Source organism: Triturus cristatus, chromosome 3_1 (genome assembly GCF_964204655.1).
Source record: "Triturus cristatus chromosome 3_1, aTriCri1.1, whole genome shotgun sequence".
Lineage (NCBI taxonomy): Eukaryota > Metazoa > Chordata > Amphibia > Caudata > Salamandridae > Triturus > Triturus cristatus.
The window spans coordinates 895,589,451-895,612,980 of NC_140583.1; the positions used below are offsets into that span (position 1 = coordinate 895,589,451).

At 47.2% G+C, this 23,530-nt stretch overlaps 1 protein-coding gene across 4 annotated transcripts in view; it reads left to right on the forward strand.

Moving 5' to 3' along the window:
* Positions 1–23,530, forward strand: part of COBLL1 (cordon-bleu WH2 repeat protein like 1) — a 702,447-nt gene that overhangs the window by 638,376 nt on the left and 40,541 nt on the right. For 3 of the 4 annotated variants that reach the window (XM_085645409.1, XM_085645411.1, XM_085645412.1), the window contains one exon: positions 20,298–20,462. The exons of the other annotated variant lie outside the window; for it this stretch is intronic. In XM_085645409.1, the coding sequence (XP_085501535.1) occupies positions 20,298–20,462 (165 nt within the window). The remainder of the gene's footprint in view (positions 1–20,297; positions 20,463–23,530) is intronic. 4 annotated transcript variants of the gene reach the window in all.

Genomic DNA, 23,530 nt, shown 5'->3' on the forward strand with positions numbered 1-23,530 from the left:
ACCTGCGAAGACAACACATTCATGTCTTCCCATACTTGGACCACTGGCTCATCAAAGCCAGTACGTACCTAAAGTGTCTCCAGCACACTCACATAACACTGTGGTTACTGCACCAACTGGGGTTTAGACTCAATGTGTTAAAGTCTCATCTCCAACCTTCCAACACTCCAGCCTATCTAGGAGCCTCTTTAGATACTCAAAGAGCTCTGGCTTTTCCCAATGCAGCCAGCATTTGCAATATTCTGGCTCTAATTGTTCAGTTTCAGCCCACTCACTCACTACCAGCTCGGGTGTATATGCAGCTGCTGGGAATGATGGCCTCTTGCATCATGATTGTTCCCCATGCAAGGCTTCACTCAGGAATATTTAGCAAGTCAGTGGAACGAGTCGCAGGGACTCCTAACCGATCTAGTGTTGGTAGACGGCTGCACTCATCGCTCTCCAGTGGTGGACCCCACAAAACTTATCAAAAGGACGGCCCTTCATAGACCCTGTTCCACAGACAGTGCTAACAGCAGACGCGTCACTCACTGGTTGCGGAGCTCATCTCCACAATCACACAATTCAAGGCTTGTGGAGTCAAAAGCAAAAGGCTCCCCACATAAATCATCTAGAGCTGCTAGCAGTGTTTCTAGTGCTCAAAGCTTTTCAAATTCACCTTGTAGACAAAGCTGTCCTTATTTGTACCGAAAACATGACAGCTATGTAGTATATACAAAAACAGGGGCACACACACTCTCTCCAACTGTCACACCTAGCTCAAGCCATTTGGAAATGGGCCATACACCACAAAATGTATCTCCTAGCAGAACACCTTCGGGTAGTAAACAATCAGATTGCCAACTGTCTCAGCAGACAGAGGCAGTATATCGACGAGTGGGAACTTCACCCTCAAGCTCTCCTTCTGTACTTAACAAATTGGGATTTTCCTCAAATAGATCTTTTCGCCACACGCGAAAAGGCAAAATGTCCAAGTTTCGCCTCCAGGTATTCACACCCGCTCTCCAAAGGCAATACAGTATGGATGAACTGGTGAGGGATATTTGCCTACGCTTTTCCGCCTCTCCCACTCTTTTCATGAATGGTTCGGAAACTCAGGCAAACATCCCTCGCACTGATATTGATAGCTCCCACATGGGCCCGTCAACCTTGGTTCACCACCCTGTTGGAATTGTCAATAGTTCTACATCAAAAGCTCCACTTCGCATCCAGTCTCCTCACACAGAGCCATGGAGAAAAATCAGGCACCCAGATCCCAAAAAACTCAACCTAGTGATCTGGCTCCTGAAGTCATAGAGTTTGGTTATCTGAATCTTCCACCAGCCTGTATGAACATTATCAAAGAGGCCAGAAGGCCTACTACAAGAGCTTGTTATTCATCTAAATGGAAACGATTTGTTATCTATAGTAATAATAAGAATATCAACCGTCTGGATGCTTCTATACAAAATATCATCTGTTATTTATTACACTTGCAGCGATCAGAATTAGCTTACACAGCTATCCGCTTACATCTCGCTGTAATAGCTGCGTACCTACAAAATAGGCAGCTCTTGTCTCTCTTTAGAGTACCAGTTATCAAAGCATTTATGGAAGGACTAAAAAGAGTTATACCGCCAAGACTCCTACCTGCCCCAGTGTGGAATCTTAACATAGTCCTTACACGATTAATGGGCCCACCTTTTGAACCTCTGCGTACATGTGTACTGCAATTTACTATGGCCTTCTTTGGTAACATCCCCATAGTTGACATTTGTTAGGCTGCAACATGGTCTACACCACACACATTCACAAAGCACTATGGTGTAGATGTGTTAGCGAGACAACAAGCTAATGTAGGCCAGGCAGTACTTAGAACACTTTGTCAAACAACTACAACAGCTACAGGTTAGCCACCACTTTGGGAGAATACTGCTGTAAAGTCTATGCAAAGCATGTGATCTACAGCTCACATGCCTCAAAAGGAAAATGTTATTTACCCAGTAAGCATCTGTTTCTGGCATGTAGCCTCCCCGGGTACCTGTACCTGTTGCAGTTCTTTCTTATCTTATATACACACGCATGGACATCTCAATTCTACCCTTTCTAACTCCATTCTCACCCTCTATGGGAAAACAATCTAACAATGGAGTCAATGCCCATGCACACCATCATTGAAAGGAGGAGTCACCTACCTCGTGACTGGAAAGACTTCTTCAAAGAAAAACAACTTGCAAACATCCGGACCCAACACTAGATGGCAGGAGTATGCAAAGCATGTGAATCTACAGCTCTACATGCCAAGAACAGATGCTTACTGGGTACGTAACATTTTACTTCTTCTCAACTTGGGCTCAGCCAGGAGTTCGATGGAAGAAGTGGCTACCAAAATTTTGTTTGAGCAGCTCAGAGTGTCAAGTGACTCGGTCTCGAATTCAGATACGAAGGTTTTGATTTCATCTGGCAAGCCCATTCCAGGATTAGGTGAAGTGAGAGACTCCCCTATGCTAAAGTTTACTTCCTGATCTATTGGCTCAGTACTTACAACCTTGGTCTTACCTTTATCCCCTACGATCTTGGGTAGAGAGCTTAGTTTATCAAGGATAGGGAAACATGGGCAAGGTTTGGACTACCAGGCTACTTAGTTTGAACCCTAGTTCTGCCAGGTGAGTTGCTAGTGATTGTATCTGAAAGAAACACGTTAGTTAGATTCCTCACCTTAGAATATCCCCAGACGTCAGACTGGATCCGGAAGATTTTTCGTCAGCAATAACCCTTGCGCGTCGCTAGGCGTCGTCTGCGGCTCCGCGTCCGTCGTCGGCGTCGTGTGCCGGAATGACGTCGTCGGAGTACTTAGACGCCGCCCTCGCGCGCTGACGTCAGTTCTTCTTTTTTCCGCGCCAGTAAGCGCAGATCCGGGAGAGCTACCCCTTTAGTCACTTTTTGACTAACGATCCTTTTTGATCTTGTCGACTCCGGTGCCGGTAGGATGCCTGGTTTTAAAGCCTGTGCTGACTGCAACCGCTTGATGTCGGTTACGGACCATCACCGCCGGTGCCTTTACTGCTTGGGCCTCGACCACAACGCGGAGTCGTGTTCGGACTGCAAGGCCCTGACCTCGAAGGCTAGACGGGAGCGGTCCCGTAAGCTTCTCGAGCTTCGCCACTCGGCTCCGCGCCCCTCTCGATCCCGGTCCAGGAGGATGTCCAAGGATCGGTCGCGGAGCCGCAGCCGACGTCATCATCGATCTTCTGGCTCCAAGTCTTCGGGTAAGTCGAAGCACTCCAAGAAGTCCAAGAGGCGACACCGCTCTTCGGACTCCCCTCGCCGGTCGCGCGACTCGGCCAAGGGTCAGGGTGGTTCCACCCCCGCGGCTCCAGCGGAGCCGCAGGCGCCGCGCAAGTCCCCATACCCGCCGGTCCCTGGGACTGACGCAACGCCGGCGGAAGTCAGTGCCTTCCTCTCGGCCATGAGGAACCTGGCTCCGCCGTCGACGCCCGCTGGCGTGCCTTCGGGCCCCGCGGACCCGACTGGGCAACCTTGCCTGCCGGCGGCTCCGGCCCCGGCGCCGTCGACGGCTCCGGCCTCGACGCCGCAAGTGCCCGAGGGACCCGTTCCCGAGTCCCCGCTGACGCCGGTCGACCTCGTCACGCCTCCTCTGCCGGCGTCGACACCGGTACCACCTCCGACGCCGGCTCCGCTCAGCGTCGAGCCCCAGTTCAGCCCCGCTCCGGGCCCGGCACCATTACGGCGTCGATGGACGCCGCGTTCGGCGCCGCTGGAGACACATTATGTCTATCGCCCGGCTCCGATCCTTCCTCCTGCATACCAGGAATCGGATGACGGGGGTGAATGGGAGGGATCCGAGGATCCTATGGCCGTTCAGGCTCAACTGTCACAGGACTGGGCAGATGAACTGGGGGAGGCCAGTGGTCTGGATACCTCTCCAGACACTGGATTCATCTCTCCTCCGACTGTGGCTTCGGAGGAGGGTGCTGCTTTCTCTGTGGTGCTGCGCAAGGCGGCCGCAGCCCTTGGGCTCGAGCTACCTGCCGTGGCTGTGAGGACTAACGTCCTCGCTGAGGTGCTTCAGTCTGCAGCAAGCTCCACTGAGCCTCTGCTGCCATTCAATGAGGCCCTCACTGACGTTCTGCAGGGCACCTGGTCCAAGCCCTCCACAGTTCCTCCTGTGGACAGGAACGTCGCCAGGCGCCACCGCCCTGCTCCGGGCGACCCCAGTTTTCTGTCCCAACACCCTACCCCCGAGAGCCTGGTTATCCAGGCCTCTACCTCCCAATCCTCCTTCCCGACCGCTCCGCCGGACCGGGATTCCAAGAGACTGGAACAGTTCGGCAAAAAGCTGTTCTCCTCCCTTAGTTTGGGCCTGCGGTCTTTGAACACCGCCTGTCTCTTGGACCGTTATTCCCACTCTCTGTGGGATACGGTGGAGGACGTGCTGCCCCTGTGTCCGGAGGAGGTCCGGACACGACTTACCCAGGCTCTGGCCGATGGGAGGGATGCAGCGCGACATGCTATCCGATATGGGCTTGACACTACGGACTCGCTGGGTAGGGCGATTTCTACCTCAGTGGCGCTTAGACGTCACGCCTGGCTGCGGTCCACGTCCTTTTCGGGCGATGTCCAGAGCACCCTCATGGACATGCCCTTTGATGGCACTCGCCTTTTCGGCGAGAAAGCGGACAGTGCGCTGAATCGCTTTAAGGACTCCCGGGCTACGGCCAAGTCCTTGGGCCTCTCGGCCCCGCGGCCGCAAACTTCCGCCTTTCGCCCCTTTCGTGGCCAAGGAAGGGGTGCCTCCTCACGTACGCCTAGCCACCAGCCGCAGAACCAACCTGTGCGCGTTCGCGGACGTGGTTTCCGCCGAGGCGGTTCTGGAGGACGACGCGGTCAGCCCACATCCACCCCGGCAGCATCCGCCTCAAAGCCTTCCTAGTCCGAGCTTTCAGGCCCATTCCACGCCAGTGGGCGGCAGAGTTCGCCATCACCTGCTCCACTGGCGGTCCATCACATCGGACAGGTGGGTGCTGCAAATCGTCCGAAGGGACTACTCCCTCCCCTTCGAGACGACCCCTCCAGCCATGCCACCGCAGCACCACCGTATCTCGGGGGATCATTTGAATCTTCTCCACGAGGAAGTTTCGGCCCTCTTGGCCAAGGGGGCCGTCGAGCGCGTTCCGAGCCCAGAAGTAGGTCGTGGTTGTTATTCCCACTACTTTCTGGTTCCCAAGAAGGGCAAAGGGGGCCTACGCCCTATCTTGGACCTCCGGAACGTCAATGCCTTCCTCCGGAAGGAAAGGTTCAAGATGTTAACTTTGGCTCAGGTTCTAGCTGCCCTAGACCCTGGAGACTGGATGGTCTTGCAGGATGCATATTTCCACATCCCCGTCCTGCCGGCCCACCGGCGTTACCTGCGGTTCACGGTGGGCCAAGAGCACTTTCAGTTTACCGTGCTCCCCTTCGGCCTCACCAGTGCCCCTCGGGTGTTCACGAAAGTGATGGCGGTGGTCGCAGCTCATCTGCGCCGATCAGGGGTTCTAGTCTTTCCCTATCTCGACGACTGGTTGTTGAAGGCGGGCTCGCCCCAGACAGTCGTTTCCCACCTCCAGACTACGGCAGATCTCCTGCATTTGCTGGGATTTTCCATCAACGTGCCGAAGTCACACCTGAGTCCCTCTCAGAAGCTCCTCTTCATCGGAGCGGTTCTCGATTCGGCGCAGTTCCGGGTCTATCTGCCGGAACAGCGGGTCCGGGATATTCAGGCCCTGATTCCCATCTTTCGGCCTCTATCCTGGGTTTCGGTCAGGCTAGTGTTGCGGCTTCTGGGGCTAATGGCCTCCTGCATCCTACTAGTGCATCACGCCAGGCGGCGCATGCGGGCTCTGCAGTGGGACCTGAAGTTTCAGTGGGCCCAGCATCACGGCAACCTGTCCGACCATGTCTTGATCTCGAAGGGCACTGCACAGCAGTTGCAGTGGTGGCTCAGGGACCGCGATTGGGTCAAGGGCAAGAGCCTCTCCCTTCCCCAACCGGAGCATGTCGTAGTGACGGATGCGTCCCTCCTGGGATGGGGTGGCCATATGGGAGAGGCGGAGATCAGAGGCCTCTGGTCTGCGGCGGAGTCTCGTCTCCACATCAACCTGTTGGAGTTGAGAGCGATCCGACTTGCACTGAAAGCCTTCCTTCCCTCTGTCAGGGGAAGTGTCGTGCAGGTGTTCACGGACAACACCACCGCCATGTGGTATTGCAACAAACAGGGCGGGGTGGGGTCGTGGTCCCTTTGTCAGGAGGCTCTGCGCCTCTGGACGTGGCTGAAACACCTGGGCGTCACCCTAGTGGTTCAACATCTGGCGGGCTCTCTGAACGCCAGAGCAGACGAACTCAGCCGCCTGTGCATGATGGATCACGAATGGCGTCTGAACTCCGAAGTGGCGCAAGGTCTCTTTCAGCAGTGGGGAGAGCCTTGGTTAGATCTATTCGCCACCGAAGAGAACGCGCAATGTCAGCAGTTCTGCGCGTTGGAATTTCCAAGGCGGCACTCGCTCGGCGACGCTTTTCGTCACGAGTGGAGTTGCGGTCTGTTGTACGCCTTTCCGCCTATGCCACTTCTGCCCAGAGTGCTGAAGAAGATCAGGCGCGACCGGGCCCAAGTCATCTTGGTGGCTCCGGATTGGGCACGAAGGTACTGGTATCCCGAGCTACTCAGTATGTTGACCGATCCTCCGATACGTCTGCCCCTTCGGGAGGATCTTCTGTCGCAGCAGCAGGGGACGGTCCTCCACCCGAACCTGTCCAGCCTCCACCTCCATGCATGGAGATTGAGCGGCGGCAGTTGATGCCATTTAACTTGCCTCCTGAAGTCTGTGATATCATTCTGGCAGCCAGGCGTCCCTCCACAAAGACGGTATACGCCTGCCGGTGGAACAAATTTGTGGCATGGTGCACAGCAAAGGCTGTGGATCCCCTTTCCGCCCCTCTTTCTGAGGTTCTACTGTTTCTTCTTTCTTTGGCCCGGCAGGGCTCTGCCCTGGGCACCCTGAAAGGTTGTCTTGCTGCCATCTCTGCCTTCTTGCGGCTTCCTGATCAGCCTTCTCTTTTCAAGTCCCCTGTAGTTACACGCTTTCTAAAGGGCATTACTCACACGTTCCCTCCTGTCCCTTTTGTAATGCCTCAGTGGGACTTGAATCTTGTTCTCACATTTCTAATGTGCGCTCCCTTTGAGCCTCTTCATAATTGTCCTCTTCGTCTGCTGATGCTTAAGACTGCTTTTCTGGTAGCCATCACCTCGGCTAGACGGGTGAGTGAGCTCCAGGCTTTATCTTCAAAGCCTCCTTTTCTCTCTGTTCATCCGGACAAGGTTGTCCTTCGGCCTCGTCCCTCCTTTCTTCCGAAAGTGGTGACTCCATTTCATCTTGGGCAGTCTGTCACCTTGCCCACCTTCTTTCCGCCTCTGCATCCTTCAAAAGAGGAAGAGAGGCTCCACCGTCTGGACCCAAAACGTGCGCTCTCCTTTTATCTGGACCGCACAAAGCAGTTCCGGGTGGACGACCAACTTTTCGTTGGATACGTGGGTGCTAAGAAGGGGAAAGCTGTGCACAAACGGACCATCTCTCGGTGTGTCGTTTTGTGCATCAAAATTTGTTACTCCTTGGCAAAAAAGGACCCTCCTGTTGGGCTGCGCGCCCATTCTACTCGGGCCACGGCGGCTACCACTGCTTTGGGACGGGGTGTCCCTTTGCAGGACATCTGTCAGGCGGCAACGTGGGCTTCGCTACACACGTTTGCCAGGCATTATTGCCTTGACAGCCAAGTCCGGAGGGATGGCTTCTTTGGCCGTTCTGTCCTCCAGGACTTTCTGGTGTGATCTTGGTTCGCAGACCCACCACCGGGGATGGTATTGCTTGGGTATCTATTCTAAGGTGAGGAATCTAACTAACGTGTTTCTTTCAGATGAACAAGTTACTTACCTTCGGTAACGATGTATCTGTAAGAAACATTAGTTAGTTAGATTCCTCACCGACCCACCCATCCTCCCCGTTCTGCGAACTGACATCTAGGGTTAAGGTTATCCTTTTCAGGCCCCTAGATTTTATTTTTGGCACCAGTGTCGGTCTTTGCATGGCTCTGCGTTCCTGGCGCGGAACGCTATGTACAAGAACTGACGTCAGCGCGCGAGGGCGGTGTCTAAGTACTCCGACGTCATTCCGGCGCACGACGACGGACGCGGAGCCGCAGACGACGCCTAGCGACGCGCAAGGGGTATTGCTGACGAAAAATCTTCCGGATCCAGTCTGACGCCTGGGGATATTCTAAGGTGAGGAATCTAACTAACTAATGTTTCTTACAGATACATCGTTACCGAAGGTAAGTAACTTGTTCATCAGGTCGCTCTGTAGGTCCATCTTATTTGATTGCCAAAGAAGCATCCTGGCAATTGTGTTCTGTGAGGCACTTATCGCAGCCAACAAAGCTTTTGGAGCTGGACCCTGAGTCAAGAGCAGGGCCAAAATCCTTTACTGTGAGGCTCGTCCTCAGAAATGGGGTTTGGCTTAGTGTCTCAGTTATTTGGGCCTCTATGATGGAAGAGAAGCGTCCAACAGGTTACCCAATTCCAGATCGGTTATGCTTTCCCGCCTGGTCAAGATTGGTTTGTTTGCGATTAGTGGTGTTTCTCCACTATTCTGTGTTGTAGCGGGTGGGCTAGTCGGCATTGGAGTTTGTTGAACTTGAGCAGCTATCGTCACATTGCTTTGCATAGATGCTGCTGCAGTTAAGTCCCTGCTTGTGGCCGGAATGATTGATGACATGTGGCTGATGCCTGCTTGCACCGCTATAGTGATATTGCTCTTGAGAACTGGAGATACTGATGGCGTGTATGATAGAGATAATGCCTCTATTATTCACCCTTCTTCACTTAACCTTGGGCATGATTGTGACCTAAAGATTTTTGCCCCAGTTGCCGACTTTACTTTCTTATTTACAGTTTGAGTGCCAACTTAAAGACTGCTGACTAGGCTAGAGGTAGACCCTGAGCCTTTTGATGCAATGTTGAGGACTGCGCCGTCTGGAGCTATATCCGGGTCGGTGTCATTAAGTTTGTGCAACAGCGGCCTAATTGTTCACTTTGAGGAAGAAGTCATCATTGAAGAGGAGGTTTGGAAACGCCATCTTGTTTCCTCTAGGTCCTCGGCCTCGAATATAGGGGATGTGGCAGGTTCAAAGAGCAGGGGAGGCGGGGCCGGGTCATTATCCAGTTCTTTTTTGCGAGATGTCCGTTTCCATCTCCGCATTGTCAATATGATTAGCCTTGTTTGACAATATTTGGATTCCTGCCTCATAGCTGCAGCCAGAAAGGAGTGATCCTAGGTCCGATCTTCTTCCTTGCTTGTTCAGACTGCTATAGGCGATGGTCTAGACCATCCGGATCCCTCAGATGATGAGTAATACTATTTCGGGCCCGTAAGATTTAGATTTACTTGATTTACTCTGGTTTGAGGTGGATGCTGGGCTGGTGGAAGGGGCCAACCTGTTGAGGTGCTTAGGGAGAGACTGATTTGCCCAACAGCGCTGCCACTCCTACCCTGTACCTGGATGAAGGCAGTAGAAGCCAGGGAGGGGCATGAGCACGCTACAGGGCACTAGTTGGGCCCTCTGTATGAGGCAATTAAATGCTGAAAGCCTTACTGAGTTGAAAAGAGCAGTGGGTAGTGCACGAGTGGGGGGGGAGCGCACACAGGCCGCAAGCTGCACCTACCCTAGGTGGGCTGCTTCCGCTTACACAGGGCGCAACCAATTCAGTGGGCTCTAGCACACACTACCCCCTCTGTCCACACATGCCAGCTTTCCTGTACAGAGATTATGTTGAAGGTTATGAAGGGCTGTTACTTGCAGGCTAGACTTTATATTCAAAGACTCCTTAAACTGGCTCAATTAGCCACTTCTTTGGGGGTAAGAAGCAGGCTCCTCCTGTCTTTTTACTGCCAGCTGCCGGGCCTCTCGTGGCCCACTCAACCACTTAACACACTTGGGAGAGCGAGCGAGAGGTGGTGAGAGTGGGTGGCAGGTACAGGGTCGTCGATATTCACTGATGAACCGTGTCAGCGCTTACAGTACTCCTCGCTGTCCCCAATGCCGGCTATGCGGCATGCACGGCGTTCTAGGGAGGCCAGGGCGGGCAGAAAAGTGCTGAGTGCTCCTGGTCGGAGAAGGGGGCTCACCTTAGATCACCTCACCTCGCCTCGCCTCCCATGCACCGGACCGCCTTGCATCCTCAGGTTCTCTCGCGCTTGTCCTTGCCTTGCTGCCACAGTGGTGTAAAAAGCACACAGGAAACAGTGTCACTACAAATGACTAGACCAGTCTTTGTGGAGATAGCATTGACTCATTTTTCCTTTACCCCAGTATTCATTGTCAAAGGACTGTACAAAATTATTGTATTTGGTTGTAACGAGGTCAGTTGCGTATGCTATTTTTGAATGTGTGGAAATGTGTTGCTACATATAATAATAATTTGATTTATGAAGTGCTTGGTTACTCCAGGTGTAGTGTCCCCGTGCTAGGATTGACCTATCAGCCTACTACCAAACTGAACTAACAAAAAAGAAAACAGACCAAAACTAAAGAAAACCAACGGCAGACTATACCAAGTTCAATCTCAACCATGCCCCTAGGGCAGCTGAAATAACCAGGTTATGAGCATCTTACGGAAAGCTGTTTCCAAAGAGTCCATGCTTCCACACCTTTGCAGCTTGAAAACCAAAAGAGCAGCCACCCATCTGGGCTTTTTTCACAGATGGGACCTCAGCCAGCTTAGCCTTAGATAACCTGAGACTGCGCCTGAGATGATAAGGTTTAAGAATGGTTATCTAGTACTGAGTGCCCCTGCCATTGAGTATTTTAAGGCGTAGGCACATAGCTTTAAAAGAGATTCTCTAACTTAGAAAAAGCCAGTGCAATTTGGCAAGAGCTGGGCCAGAAGACGCACGTCTGGGAAGATTTACCTATAAATGTGCAACCGCGTTTTGTACTCTCTGCAACTTTTGCAATCTACCCCAAGGCCCCGATGTAAAGGATATTGCTATAGTCCAGTTGGGATATCACCACTGCTTGGACTATGGTTTTCCTGCCAGCAAGTAGCAGAAGATCCATGATCTTCCAAAAAATGTTTAAGCTGCTGTCACACAAGCAATCTTACTATCAAAAGTCAGCTTGGAGTCAAATCAAACTCCTAAGTTCTTTATCTTTAACATGGCAGCTGGAACAGGGGCCCAGAGCATCAGGCCACCCGGCGGGAGACGAGACAGAAAGAGCTTTACCAACAATGAGGGCCTCAGTTTTATTCGCATTAAGCCTGAGGCAACTCTTGTTCATCCATTCTACCAACTCTACCAAACAAGATCTAGATTGGGTAGTTGCACCTTTCACTTCCTGCCAGTAAGTTGCGTACTATCAGCATAAGACGGAATGGTTACATTGTGTCGCCCGATGATCTCTGCCAGGGGGATCCATGTATAGATTAAATAAAGTAGGGCTCAACATGGAGCCATGAGGCACCCCCTGAAGCAGATGCAACGTTTCAGAGGAAAAGGGCCTTTGGGCTACTTCGAAGGTGCAGTTTTAGAGGAAGGCCAACCACCTCCGAGCCATACCCCTGACACCGCAGTTCCCTAGCCGCTCTAAAAGAAAGCCATGAGACATGGTGTCAAATGCTGAGCTGAGGTCCACCATTAATAATGCTGCTGCCTGGCCCCTGTCTGCACAGAGTCTAAGAGATTCTGAAGCTAACAATAAAGCTGACTCTCTAGACTGTTCTGCTCGAAAGCTTGACTGGCTTGAATACAATAGATTGTTTGTCTATATAAAATTTGTTAGTTGCATGTTCACATGCTTTTCAGCCACCTTCACAAAAAAGGGCAGCAACGAGATTGCTCTAAACTTTTCAGGCGGCCCTGTGTTTAAAGAAGGGGCATGACAGTAGCGTGCTTCCCAGAGGTAATTCACCCCTCATGAGTGACAGGGCAATCAAATTGTGCAAATGAGGTAGAATAGATTGTATTCCCAGAACCAAAATTTTGGGTGGAGCTGGATCCATAGGTGACACAGATTTGACTTTGGTAGAAAGCATCCTAATTTCATCCAGAGAACGAGCAATAAAACTAGCAAGGCTGTCTCCAAAGATAGAACCTCAAATCAAGCTCAGATGTCTCTGACATCCTACAAAAAGGAATCATATGTTTTGCCACTTTATCAGCAAAGAAGCAAGCAATCACATTGCAGCTCTCATAAGATGGAGTAATATGAGCGGAAATGCATTCCAATGATGAGAGGGAATTGACAATTGAAAAAAGTTCTCTCGAGAAGTTAGCAGAAGACTCAATCTTTTGTGCATTATATTGTCTGCAAGTGCTACGTATTTGCCTATGATATTGTTTAAGCGCCTCACTATAGTTGGCTTTACTATCAACACTATAATCTTTCCACCTTAAACGCTTCAGGCATTCGCAGGACTTCTTCATTGGTGCCAGATCCTCATTAAACCAATCAGCAGATGGCCTATCGCGTGTCACCCAAAACTGGGACAGAGGCGCAATCTTATCCTGAGCTCCAGATATTCAGTTATCCAGGCACTTGTTGGCTATATCAATATCGTTATTCTGCTTGCTGTGCTATGGTTGTCACCGTTGATGCATTTTAAGTTTCCAGTACCTGTGACTCTCACAGGAGTATCATCCGGATCCTTATTTGTTTTGCTGTCCCCCACGCTTATCTGTGTTCTTCCTGTTTTTTTCTGTTGGGGTATATAAGCAAGCTCCACGTGCATGGAAGAATGCCACATCCACTTACTATTCTTAGCATACACATTTAGTATGGGTAGGCGTATTTTGGGGCACCAGTGGCAAGCCTGTCTTTGACTAGTGCTCAGAACCTTCTGTGGCTATTTTATGTACTCCATCAGTGTATTATTCCCGGTATTGTAGTTCTTCTGATTCTTTTCTATTGCTGTGTGCTCTTCAAAATCAGCTTTCTTCTTCGTGATAGAAACACATTTTTGAATCTCATTGAGGACCTACATAACAATATTCTCTGTGCATCAGAATTCTGGCTTAGCGACACCACTAGCCCTGACACAGTATTGGCGGGCCAATGGCAGATGTTGAGTTATTCGAAGTCCAAACATTCTGAATCCCAACATTTGACTTCTAGGATTTTGATATCGCTCTGTAAATGTAGAGGTACCCTCTGACTCTTCCCCATCCACTTTTTTCATCCCAAACCTCACCTACAGATATGATCTCCAAATAAACACTTTTGTGACCCTTCCCTCTACTATCCCTCAACTTTCCTTTTCAATGCATAACAGACTCACATGTCCACTACTCAAATTAATTTCATATTTCCCTATACTAGTTTACCACTAATCCTTTTTGGGTTCCGGAGTAGCGTGCTACTCGCTGAAAAGTGCTTTGATGCCTCACCAGGGGTAGTAAGCGCTATATAAATGCAACTACAATTACAATCCCCCTTTGGGATTGGTCATATTAAACACACAAATTTGTTGTGTGGAGGGTCTTTACTCATTTTTCACCACTGTATTAAAATCCATATTACACTGAAACCTAGTTTTCCATTTAAAATTAAGGCATTGCCTGTTATGGATTATTGGTTTCTATGTTTATCGTTCCTCTTTGCCTTTGTTCACTGTTTATTCGGCACTTGATGAACTGTCCTTCTATAGCAATGACCACTTCAACTGATAGTATTCTGGGTGACCTTAAGGTCTAGATCGATGCAAGATGTCTAGTACTTCTCTGCTTCATCCCTGCTCCATGCGGTTCATCAATTGAGGGTTTGAAAGGTGGGCCATCAGTGTATATATGGGAAAATGTTCTTGAAGAAGTTAATTCCATTCCTGATTCTAAAACTCCTTTCATACCTTATGACCCCTCCAAACTGTACATAGTTGTGTCTGTATTTAGTCTTTAATTTCTGTCTTTGAGCTTATATGTATCAGTCTCGGTTTTATTATACAATCTTTGATGAATGTGATTCTGCAGATATGAATTACTTTTGAAACCTCTGTGATAGCTACCACTGTGAATATACTATGTAAGAGGTCACTAGCATATGGTTGGTGGAAGGTCAAATAAAATATCAAAGTTAGAAATTTGTGGTGTGTAATAACTTTCCAGAAGTTATTAAAAGGTGGCCCTCTGTCTAAAGCTGGCAACAAAAGAACAGGAAACGACTGAAAATCCAGAGTTTATGCTGGAACTCCTGACACTTAAATTAACAAATCAGGAGTCCCCTAAATACAGATTGAACAGTGTCTCTTGATATTAACCCAGTTCTGTTGTATGAAATGTCTAGCCCTAATTTGAAGGTGCCCATATGAAGGGGACGTTTTAAACATCTTGGAGGCTTTAGAGAGGCATATCTGCCAAGGCTTCAGATTGCTACATGTGACATTTTCAGAATTTCTGTGAAATTATGAGTGACATTTCAACTACTATTAGTGACACTTTCTTGCAAGCAAAAATAATGCAATGAAGACGAGGAAAACTTCTCAATATCAGAAAATACAGCCATTTGAGCAACAAGAAACTCCGAGAAGTTCTTCAATCTGCTGCAGAGCACCAGATATGGAACGGCGCTAACCCTAGTGCTCCCTCCTGTAACCTGATTGTACTGTAAACAAGTGCTTAGCCATGATATTAAACAAGTCTTTCAGTAGTAGTACTTTTTTTTAAAGTACTGTGTACATATGCAGATACATGCACAGTTAAATACAAAAATACTTGCCCGATGCAACAGATTGTCATTTGCATAAAATAAATAATATACTTTTAAAGTCCATATGTACATAATATCTAGATCAAGCACAACATCTGCCCAATTAGTTAGACATGGGCTGAGGAAGTTCTGTTGCCCTGGCGACAGCAACAATTCTGAGGAGGGGGGCCCGACCCAGGCTGGGGCACATGAGGCAGGAAAACATTGTACCTGGCAGGCTGGATATCTGTTGCTGGGGGCGACAATGAAGCCCCGGCCTCTGGCTCCTCCTTCCTAAGGATGCTGCAGTTGGAGCATGCATCAATACTTAAGGGACTCTCTCTCTCACGTGGTGGGAGTCGACCCACCAGCCCAAATAGGATGTGTGAGAGGCTGGGCAGGCTGAACCACAAACCTGGGCTGGCCATCTGTGTTGTGCTGGTGGGGCCTCCTCCTCCCTTGTAAATCATGCGGCTATTGCTTAGCAACTGGACCCCAGGGCGTCTCTCATGTGGTCTCTCAGACCGTCCCAGCCCCAACAGGATGTGTGAACAGAGGACCCTCAAGTTAAAACAGGTGCCAGTCAGTGTGTTGGCAGGCCGGCAGAAAAACAACACTGACTAGTACACAACATATTGCCAGCCAGTAGCAGGGCCCGCCCCCCGGCCAGCTTCTGCCTGCAAAATCTGGAGAGAACATGATGAGAAGACTGAGGGATCTGACGCAAGTCGTGACGACCCCCCACTCCCTCCTTGTGGGGAACAGGATGAGAGAGCAGAGAGCCCTGGCAAAACACCACCACCCGTGTCACTGAAGATAAACCCTCTCAGTATTTACATGATTACTTGCACCATAATATTATAAATTAAGCACAGTGTGTAAATTATATGGTAATGTGACATCACTCTCAACTCAAACATTTAATTAGTTAGATAAGATTATTATCAGACTGATTTAGCTACAGACTCAGTCACTGACTCATTGAATTATAATGGTCCATAAGCTGAAGTAAGTTAATTAGAAACAGAGTGAGTCACGGCTAGTGCTTTCAATGACGGTGCCCAAGATAAACCTCAGAAAGTTGATGAGACAGAGCAGCCCTGCCTGCAGATTACTGTCTGAAATAAATTAAAGGATCAGATCTTGCAGTTCTTGCTGTGCAGCACAGCACACAGGCTCCGCAGTCCGATGCGGATGCCCGGCGATGCCGCAGCCTGAGCCGGCAAACATTATATTAACTAGTATTGGCGTGTGCCCCGCTACTAGGGGCTAAATGAACGATGCGGGCTGGGTCTGCTGCATCAACCATCTACACCGCGGTTATTCACGGAGCAGCACACTGTGTGAGACTCAGTCACTCAGTTTCTGTGTGACGACAACAACACTAGTACTACTACTAAAGTCAATGACAGGCAGGCTACCTGGCCTAGTTCTTATTTACTTGTTCAACTTCTGTAGTCTCACAGTCCTCCTGGCAGGCACTATACTCTCTGAGCGCGACGGCGAGTTCGGTCCAGGCGGCCTCGGTGAGCAGCCGCACCCGGTCACGGCGGCCCCACAGAATAGCACTGCAGCTCTCACGAGTCCCCGCAGCGACCGAGGCCTCTCTCATGCGCGGACATGATTGCTGAGAGAGTCAGTGTCTGCTGTCGTCCGGTCCAATGCCGGGTTATAATATGCGCGGACACAGCAAAGCACAGCTCCACAGTTGAACCCCCTGCCGCTTAATCCTGACCGACCTCACTTCCTTCCTGTTTCAGGACATAAGGTCACATCTTCCCGCGGCGCAACAGCCAGTAGTGCGCAACCACTGCGGGCAGGCCCCACCCCGGGTCTTGGTATTGAGCACACGATGACGAGACTTTCACTTGATAGCCCGCGCGGCGCCGCAGGCGGAAATTTAATTGCAGAGCAGGGCTTAGATAGATTGTAACATTGTAACACTTGTCTCAGCCAGCAGACAAGATCATTAACTGTTTACTTAGCCTGCTCATGCTGGCAAGTCCTCAGGGAGCTGCAGAGAGCCGACGCACAGGTTTCACAGGCGCCGCTGTGCGCGCTAGCTGGCTGGTACAGCATTAAAATGTGTGACAATGCATTTCAGTGCGGTGATGCGGAACACCACACCGAAATGCGTTAAGTGTCACACCTGTTGCGTGGTACATGGCAGGCCTGGAGAGGGTTTCAGTGATGAAACTGAAAAGTACATTTTCTTTCTATGAAACGAAATTGCAGTGGTTTTTTTTTTTAGGGGTTTCTTTCACACTCATAGAGAATGCATTAATATCTACCCAGCCTCTCTACATTTCCCAGTAACTAGCTGTGCTCGCAGCTAATAAGAACGAGTGAGGGATACGAATGTCACCCATGGTGCTCTAATCCTCCAAAAAGAAAACCTAAAAGGGTGCTGGCGAAAAAGGATCTGTTGGGTTTCCAGAAGGTATTTCACGTGCCTCTGCATAAATATGAATCACATTCCTTCCAGTGGACCCCAAGTGCTGGTCTTGGCCGCCTTCCTTCTTTCCAAACCAAATGGTTCCCCTAGGACCTGCATGCTCCGGGATTTTCCCTCTATCAACATCTTTAATGTTTGATATTGTACTTCATTGTATTATAAATCATTTATGCTAAATTGAAAATAAAGACGCAAAGACAAATCAGGTCTCGCCTATGCAGCGCACATGCGCTGCATAGGCAAAAAGACCTTTAGCAATCGCTTTGGCTTTTCAGCCAAAAACGTGCACGCGTTCCATTGCCTTCAATGGCAATGCGTACACGTGTGGCGATTCACTTGCGGGAGTGCGCGGCGCCATATGGTAGCAATTATCGCTCCTGGTGCTGCTCGCTCTCGCAAGTGAAACGCTTCAGCACTTGCCCCCTCCTCTCGCCCCTCCTCCTGCTGCCTCCTTTTAGCGCGAGGAACGCGCTTGTTTTCTATGGGAGTCGTGTCCACCTCCAGACTGGATGTTTACACATCTCAAAGGAAATTAAGTACAGGTGAGCATGAGGCCCTTGAGCAAGTGATGCTACTCAGGGTGACTGATATGGAGGACGCGTTATTGTGGTGCGAGACGTGTGAAGTTCCGTGACCTTGAATTTGGGCATTTTAGCTGCCCGCTTGTGGTTTGTAAACAAACCGCGTCTCCTTTGTCACACATGTCAGTCTTCTCCGCTCACCTCCCCCTCCCCCCCACACAGAAATGACAGCAGTGGCTTTCCTTCCAGATCTGCATCAGCTGCCCTTGTGCACACTCCCCATTCTCTCATCCCTAGAGGGACGACCCCCACTTCTCTGCTGCCTCAAGGCTCTGTCCGTGAGTGTGCGATCGTCTTGGTCTGTTTTAGTGAAAGCTCTTCTCCTGAGGCGAAAGTAGACCTACCGTGACCCCACAATCGGCCTCTAGCAAACCTTGATTAATACAAAACTTGCAGGGGTCCCGCCCCGAGATGAACTTTGCTTTCCCCTTTAGTTGAATGAATCATCTCCTGATAGAGTTGCTACTTTTTAATACATCATGAATAAGTAATTTACTATCTGTGCTAATCCCGGGCACTCTACCCCAAATGTGCCTTTCTAGGGAAAAGGATTGAGCCTGGTAGAAGTCTTCTACGTTCAGTCAAAATGCTGTTGGCATCAAAAGACGTCAGAACCCTCTTGCCATGGCATCTCTCAAAGTGCAATGTTCTGTAATGCTTACTTTGCTAATAATGATCCTGCTACTGTCGTATAGTGGCGGAAGTGGAGCTGCTATCACAACCTCAATTTCTTTTCCGAGAACCCTAGCTTCTTAAAAATTAATGCTACATTTCTCGGTGTCTTGCTTATGCATGTTTAATCACCTCGTTTCCCTGCTGCGGCCTACCTTGATGCTCCTCTGGTGGCCCGAATCAATGCAGACAGCTTTAATCCACTGGTAGTTTGTGATGTGGATTTTTCACTCAGTGGTGGCGTCTTAGCACTGATCCAAAGAAGTGTGCCTACGTCACTGAAGGGAAGTGTGACTGGCTTTGACCTGGTTTGCTCACTTAGCTCAGTTTATCATATGTGCTTACTGTCTATATAAACGTGCTGCGTTGTCAGTAAGCTGCAACTCTTAACCTGGGTTGTGGGTGTTTAATCTCCCTTCTCAATTAACACGTGGTGCAATACAGTGGACCAATGGGATTTTTCAGAAGGCCACATCAAACATCTGTTGATTGTACCTAAGCACTTTTTGTACAATGTTCCCAATTTGAGCAGCCTTGCTAATTTCCGTTTCCTCATTCGAGACGTTTAACATCTCGATGTATGCTGCAAATGAAAAATTTGCTTTGTCAGATACACATCACATTTTACAAATATTCCTGAAGTATTTCGAGTGAAATAAAACTGATGTGTGGTTAACCCAGCTGGGAACTGGTGGCATGATTGCTTTGATATTAGTTTGCTTTGCTTCACTAGCATGCCTAGTTTACGCCAACACCAGTATTTGTGAGAAGGTTCGTGTTGCTTTCATAAATAAAAAATAATTGTGTATCTTTGAGTTTTATATTAAGTTACAGTAAACGCAACTTATTTTGAAACATGGAGCAAAATTAGTTTCTAGATACTAAATGGTTTTGAATCACTGGTTTGTGTTTCAGGCCATAAATATAAATTTAGGCCAACTCATGCAGGTTTGTTGGTCTACATAGTTAGACATTAAAAAGTTGAGAAGCATTGGCATAGCCAATATGTCTCTCGCTTTTGGGACCTTATAAGTATTTAGTTATGCAGCACAATATCCTTGGTGCAACAACATCAACTGTTGCATGGCTAAACACTTATAAGGTCCGCAAGGCGAGACCTATTGACTATGCCAATGCTTGTTTATAACATGTCTAGAGGTTGATTTTCTAATATCCAAATAGTGTTAACAGATGTGTGATACTGTAGTTATTATTTTGCTACTTGATATTTTAAGTGTCTATTAGAGTATAATATTTGATGGGTAGAGTTCTGCTAAAGATTAAGCGTGTTTGTTGTTTCCTGTTGCCTAACCCGTTCTTCGGAATCATGAAATTGAGATATATGCCTAAATTACAACATGTTCTATATTTTCAACAGGTAGTTCATAATCTCTGTAATAGTATTTATATTTCTGAGGCTACAGAATACTTTTTCAAAGCACCACTCAATTCAAGGTGAAAGAAGGACTTTCTTTATGCTTGCCGAGTTTTACAAAGCTGGGTCAACAGGCAAAACATCCTGGAATATTCGCTGAAAGATTACAGTATGAATACAAATAAGTCTTACCCTCCTCAGTAATTGTAATACGCTTTATTGTGAAACAGGAATGCTTTTCTGACTTTTTTAAACTAATTTCTTCTGGTTTAGCAATACTATTTTGCTTGTAATGTGTTTGCGTCTGTTTGTTTGTGCTTGCTGATTCACATGAAATTTCCAAAACCTGCATGTGCGCTACCATTAACCTTTACCAACACTAATGTTCAATTAATGGCTTGGCCGTCTTTAACATCCTAGATAAAGTGTTTTGCATTTCCCTTTGTAGAAAATGAACTTAACAAATACTGAAAAAAACAATAACGTACAAAATCCTCCTCATGCCCTGGAGAAAAAGAGCGCTTTGTCATTTCCAAACCCTGACCCAGAACAGATCCGCCAGAGCCTGCTGCATGCCATTCGCTCTGGAGAGGCGGCTGCCAGTCTGAAAAGGGTGAGTTTAACTCATCAAAATAAACGACGGAGGATTTATTAGTTATAATGTTATTGCTTGCTGCCGAAAGGTAATCCCAATTGGCACCGCATAAATTAATTCAGGATTGTGTAAATGAGCCTTCTGGCTGTGTTCAAAACGGGTTTGTATCTATCCACACAACACAATGCGTACTTTCATTATTGTTTGAATTGATGGTGGTTGGGCAGCATTTGAAATACAGGTGATAAATAAACCCTATGGTGATTTAAAATATATTAATAGTTATATTCGTAAAGTGCATTGAAAGGTTTAATGCAGCTGCATACTTCAAAAACAAAACATACATGTTGGCTATTAATCTGATATATCAATAAAGAGGTATAGTACAATTTCATGTTTTATTTGTCTGCATCCATTTTGAGACTAATCCGTCTTGCTTAACATGTGTGTAACCCAAATGCTCATCTTTTGTATCACATTATGAGACATTCTCACATCAGCAGTTCATTAATGGGATTCCAATAAATAAAATAATGGCATCTTCAACTACTCCACTGCCTATACAAATGTCAACAGAATGTATTTAATTCAATGTAAATCAGTGCATACGCCCGTTTATGTCCGTGTTGGAGGCCAAGTGTCAGGAGACTCACAAAAAGTTACTTGGGACCTGTTGGGAGAGTTGTATACTTCCCTGACCCATTGGTGTCTGGTTGTATACATGCTTTGTCGTTCAGTGCAGCTATATTGTTTATGATAAAACTGAAAAATAAAAGTTCATTAATAAAATCTAAATAAGTGCATAATCGCATCCTACTAGAATATAGATAGGGAAATTTCTTGTTTACACCACCATTATATTCAGAAATACCAAGACTGAAGGTAGAATTGTAAATTACCCAAGTCTAGTTGGTCAGTTGAAATAATGTTTATTAGTTTTATTGAATAGACCTTAGTGCAATAATGACAGGCATACAGAATTGTACATTATCCAAGTATAATTGACACGTTTTTAGCTTGGATTTCTAACTTTTCAACAGGAGTTTTATTAAGAATAGGAAACTGTTAATTAACAAGACCAACGCTTTTGTAATGGCCTGTGGTCAGAAACCAAAGAAATGTAAATCGTTTTACATAGAGAATTCACCTGTGCATTGGTCAATACCTTCTGCTATCTGGGTGCAACTTATTCAGGAAATGGGAAATTGCTGAATGAATTTGCCAATGTACGCTCCAAGATGGCCAAGAGTGCCCATGGAATCTTTAGATTTGCAGCCAAATTGGGTAACCATCGAATCAAGGATATGGTTGACATATACAAGGCCAGATTTGTCACCATAGCCCTTTACGGCGCAGGGGTTTGGGGCCATAATCATAAACAGACACTCCAGCTTGAAGAAAACTCTTCCCTAAAATGCGTATTGTGCCTACCCTCATTAGCATCTACCGAAATTGCACACTGTGAAGTAGGCATCAATTATCTATCAGATCTCATTACCTTGCGGCCATTATTATTATGGAGATCTATTTGGGCTAAAGAGGAGACCAAATTTACACAAACCATCATTAAAGACTGTCTACTCCTGGATAAAAGCTACAGCATCCCATGGCTTAAATATATTCGGGACTGGTGTAGCTAATTATTCAATCTTTCAATCCAGGGCAACCCAAGCTGTGTGACAAATATTTCTAAACAAGAGATCAAAAATAACTTTTTAGCCCATCAAAATGAGGTTCACAGGTGAATGACTGGGAAGCTATCCACTTTCATATTTTACCAACAGCTGGAGGCCAGAAGAGTTTTTCAAGAATACTTGACCGTAGTGACCAGGCCATCACATCGCTTTGTTCTGACCCGTTTGAGACTAGGCATAGTACACCACTTAGTTGCCTTCCCCACTACGAAAATGTGTCAGTCGACCTTATGCCTCTGTGATGGGTTATCCAAATAAAGCACATGCCATTTTTTGCTGTTTTGTAAGTTTTATTCTTGTTTAAGACGATTTTATCTGAAACCTACATTCTTAAAACTTGATGTGAGAACTATCAATGCTGCTATGAACTTATCGGTTACCCTTAATGGACCTGGATTATGTTTTTACGTTGCTCCTTTTATTCTAAAATCAATCGCTGCTAGGAAATCAATCATGTTTGATAATTAAATGGAATGTTTTATGCTCCAGATATTTTATTTGTAAACAAACTGCTCTTAGGAAATTTAACATATCTGATAACCAATTGGAATGTTTTATGCTACGGGTATTTTATTTATAAACCAATTGCTGCTAGGAAATGTTAGTGCTTACAATTTATTGGATTTTTCCATGCAATGAATGTTTTATACGTGTGTTTTAAATTCTGTCTTTGCTTTTATGGTTGTAGTACAAACCGAGTAAAGCTCTTTTGAATTGAATTGAACAGGAGTGCTGTTGGTAGGTTAATGATAAGTGAATGTCCGGATTCTTTCAAACGATCTTTACCCGGGACATGTGTTGTCAATATATTTTTATTGTAGGAAGTGAAACCAAAAACCGTTACGCCTGGGTGTCGCTGAAGATTCAGAGTGCTTTACAACCACATTCATGAGATGTTGCTCCCAAATAATAACCCTGTTACTATCGTGAAGGCAGACATTAGCGTCAGGGCTTCCTTTTATATTTGGATCTAGAAAGCACTGCAGGTTGTGTCTGAATTGACTCAAATAGCTTACTGCGCGCTGTCATTTATTGAACAGTGAAATTCCCAGGACTTCGTAATCATGATTAAGCATCCTTTGTTTGGTGTTCATCCAAATAATGTATTTGAGAAGTCTTTACAACCTATGAAGCAAAAATCATGGATGCTTAACTTCTGCTTCCCCTGTTCATTTAAATTCTAAACAATGAACAACCTAAATATGAAGTGACCTTTAGTTCTCTAGCTGACTTTTAAGTTATTTGCTGTGGGTGGAATGAAAATGGCAGTAGGGTGTTTCTTTGCCAAGATCAATGGATTTTTAAAACATTTTTGTATTTGTTTTTAGATGCAAAGACCCATGATCGTATAAACAAATGTATTTTGTTGTTGTTCTTATACCGATAGCATAA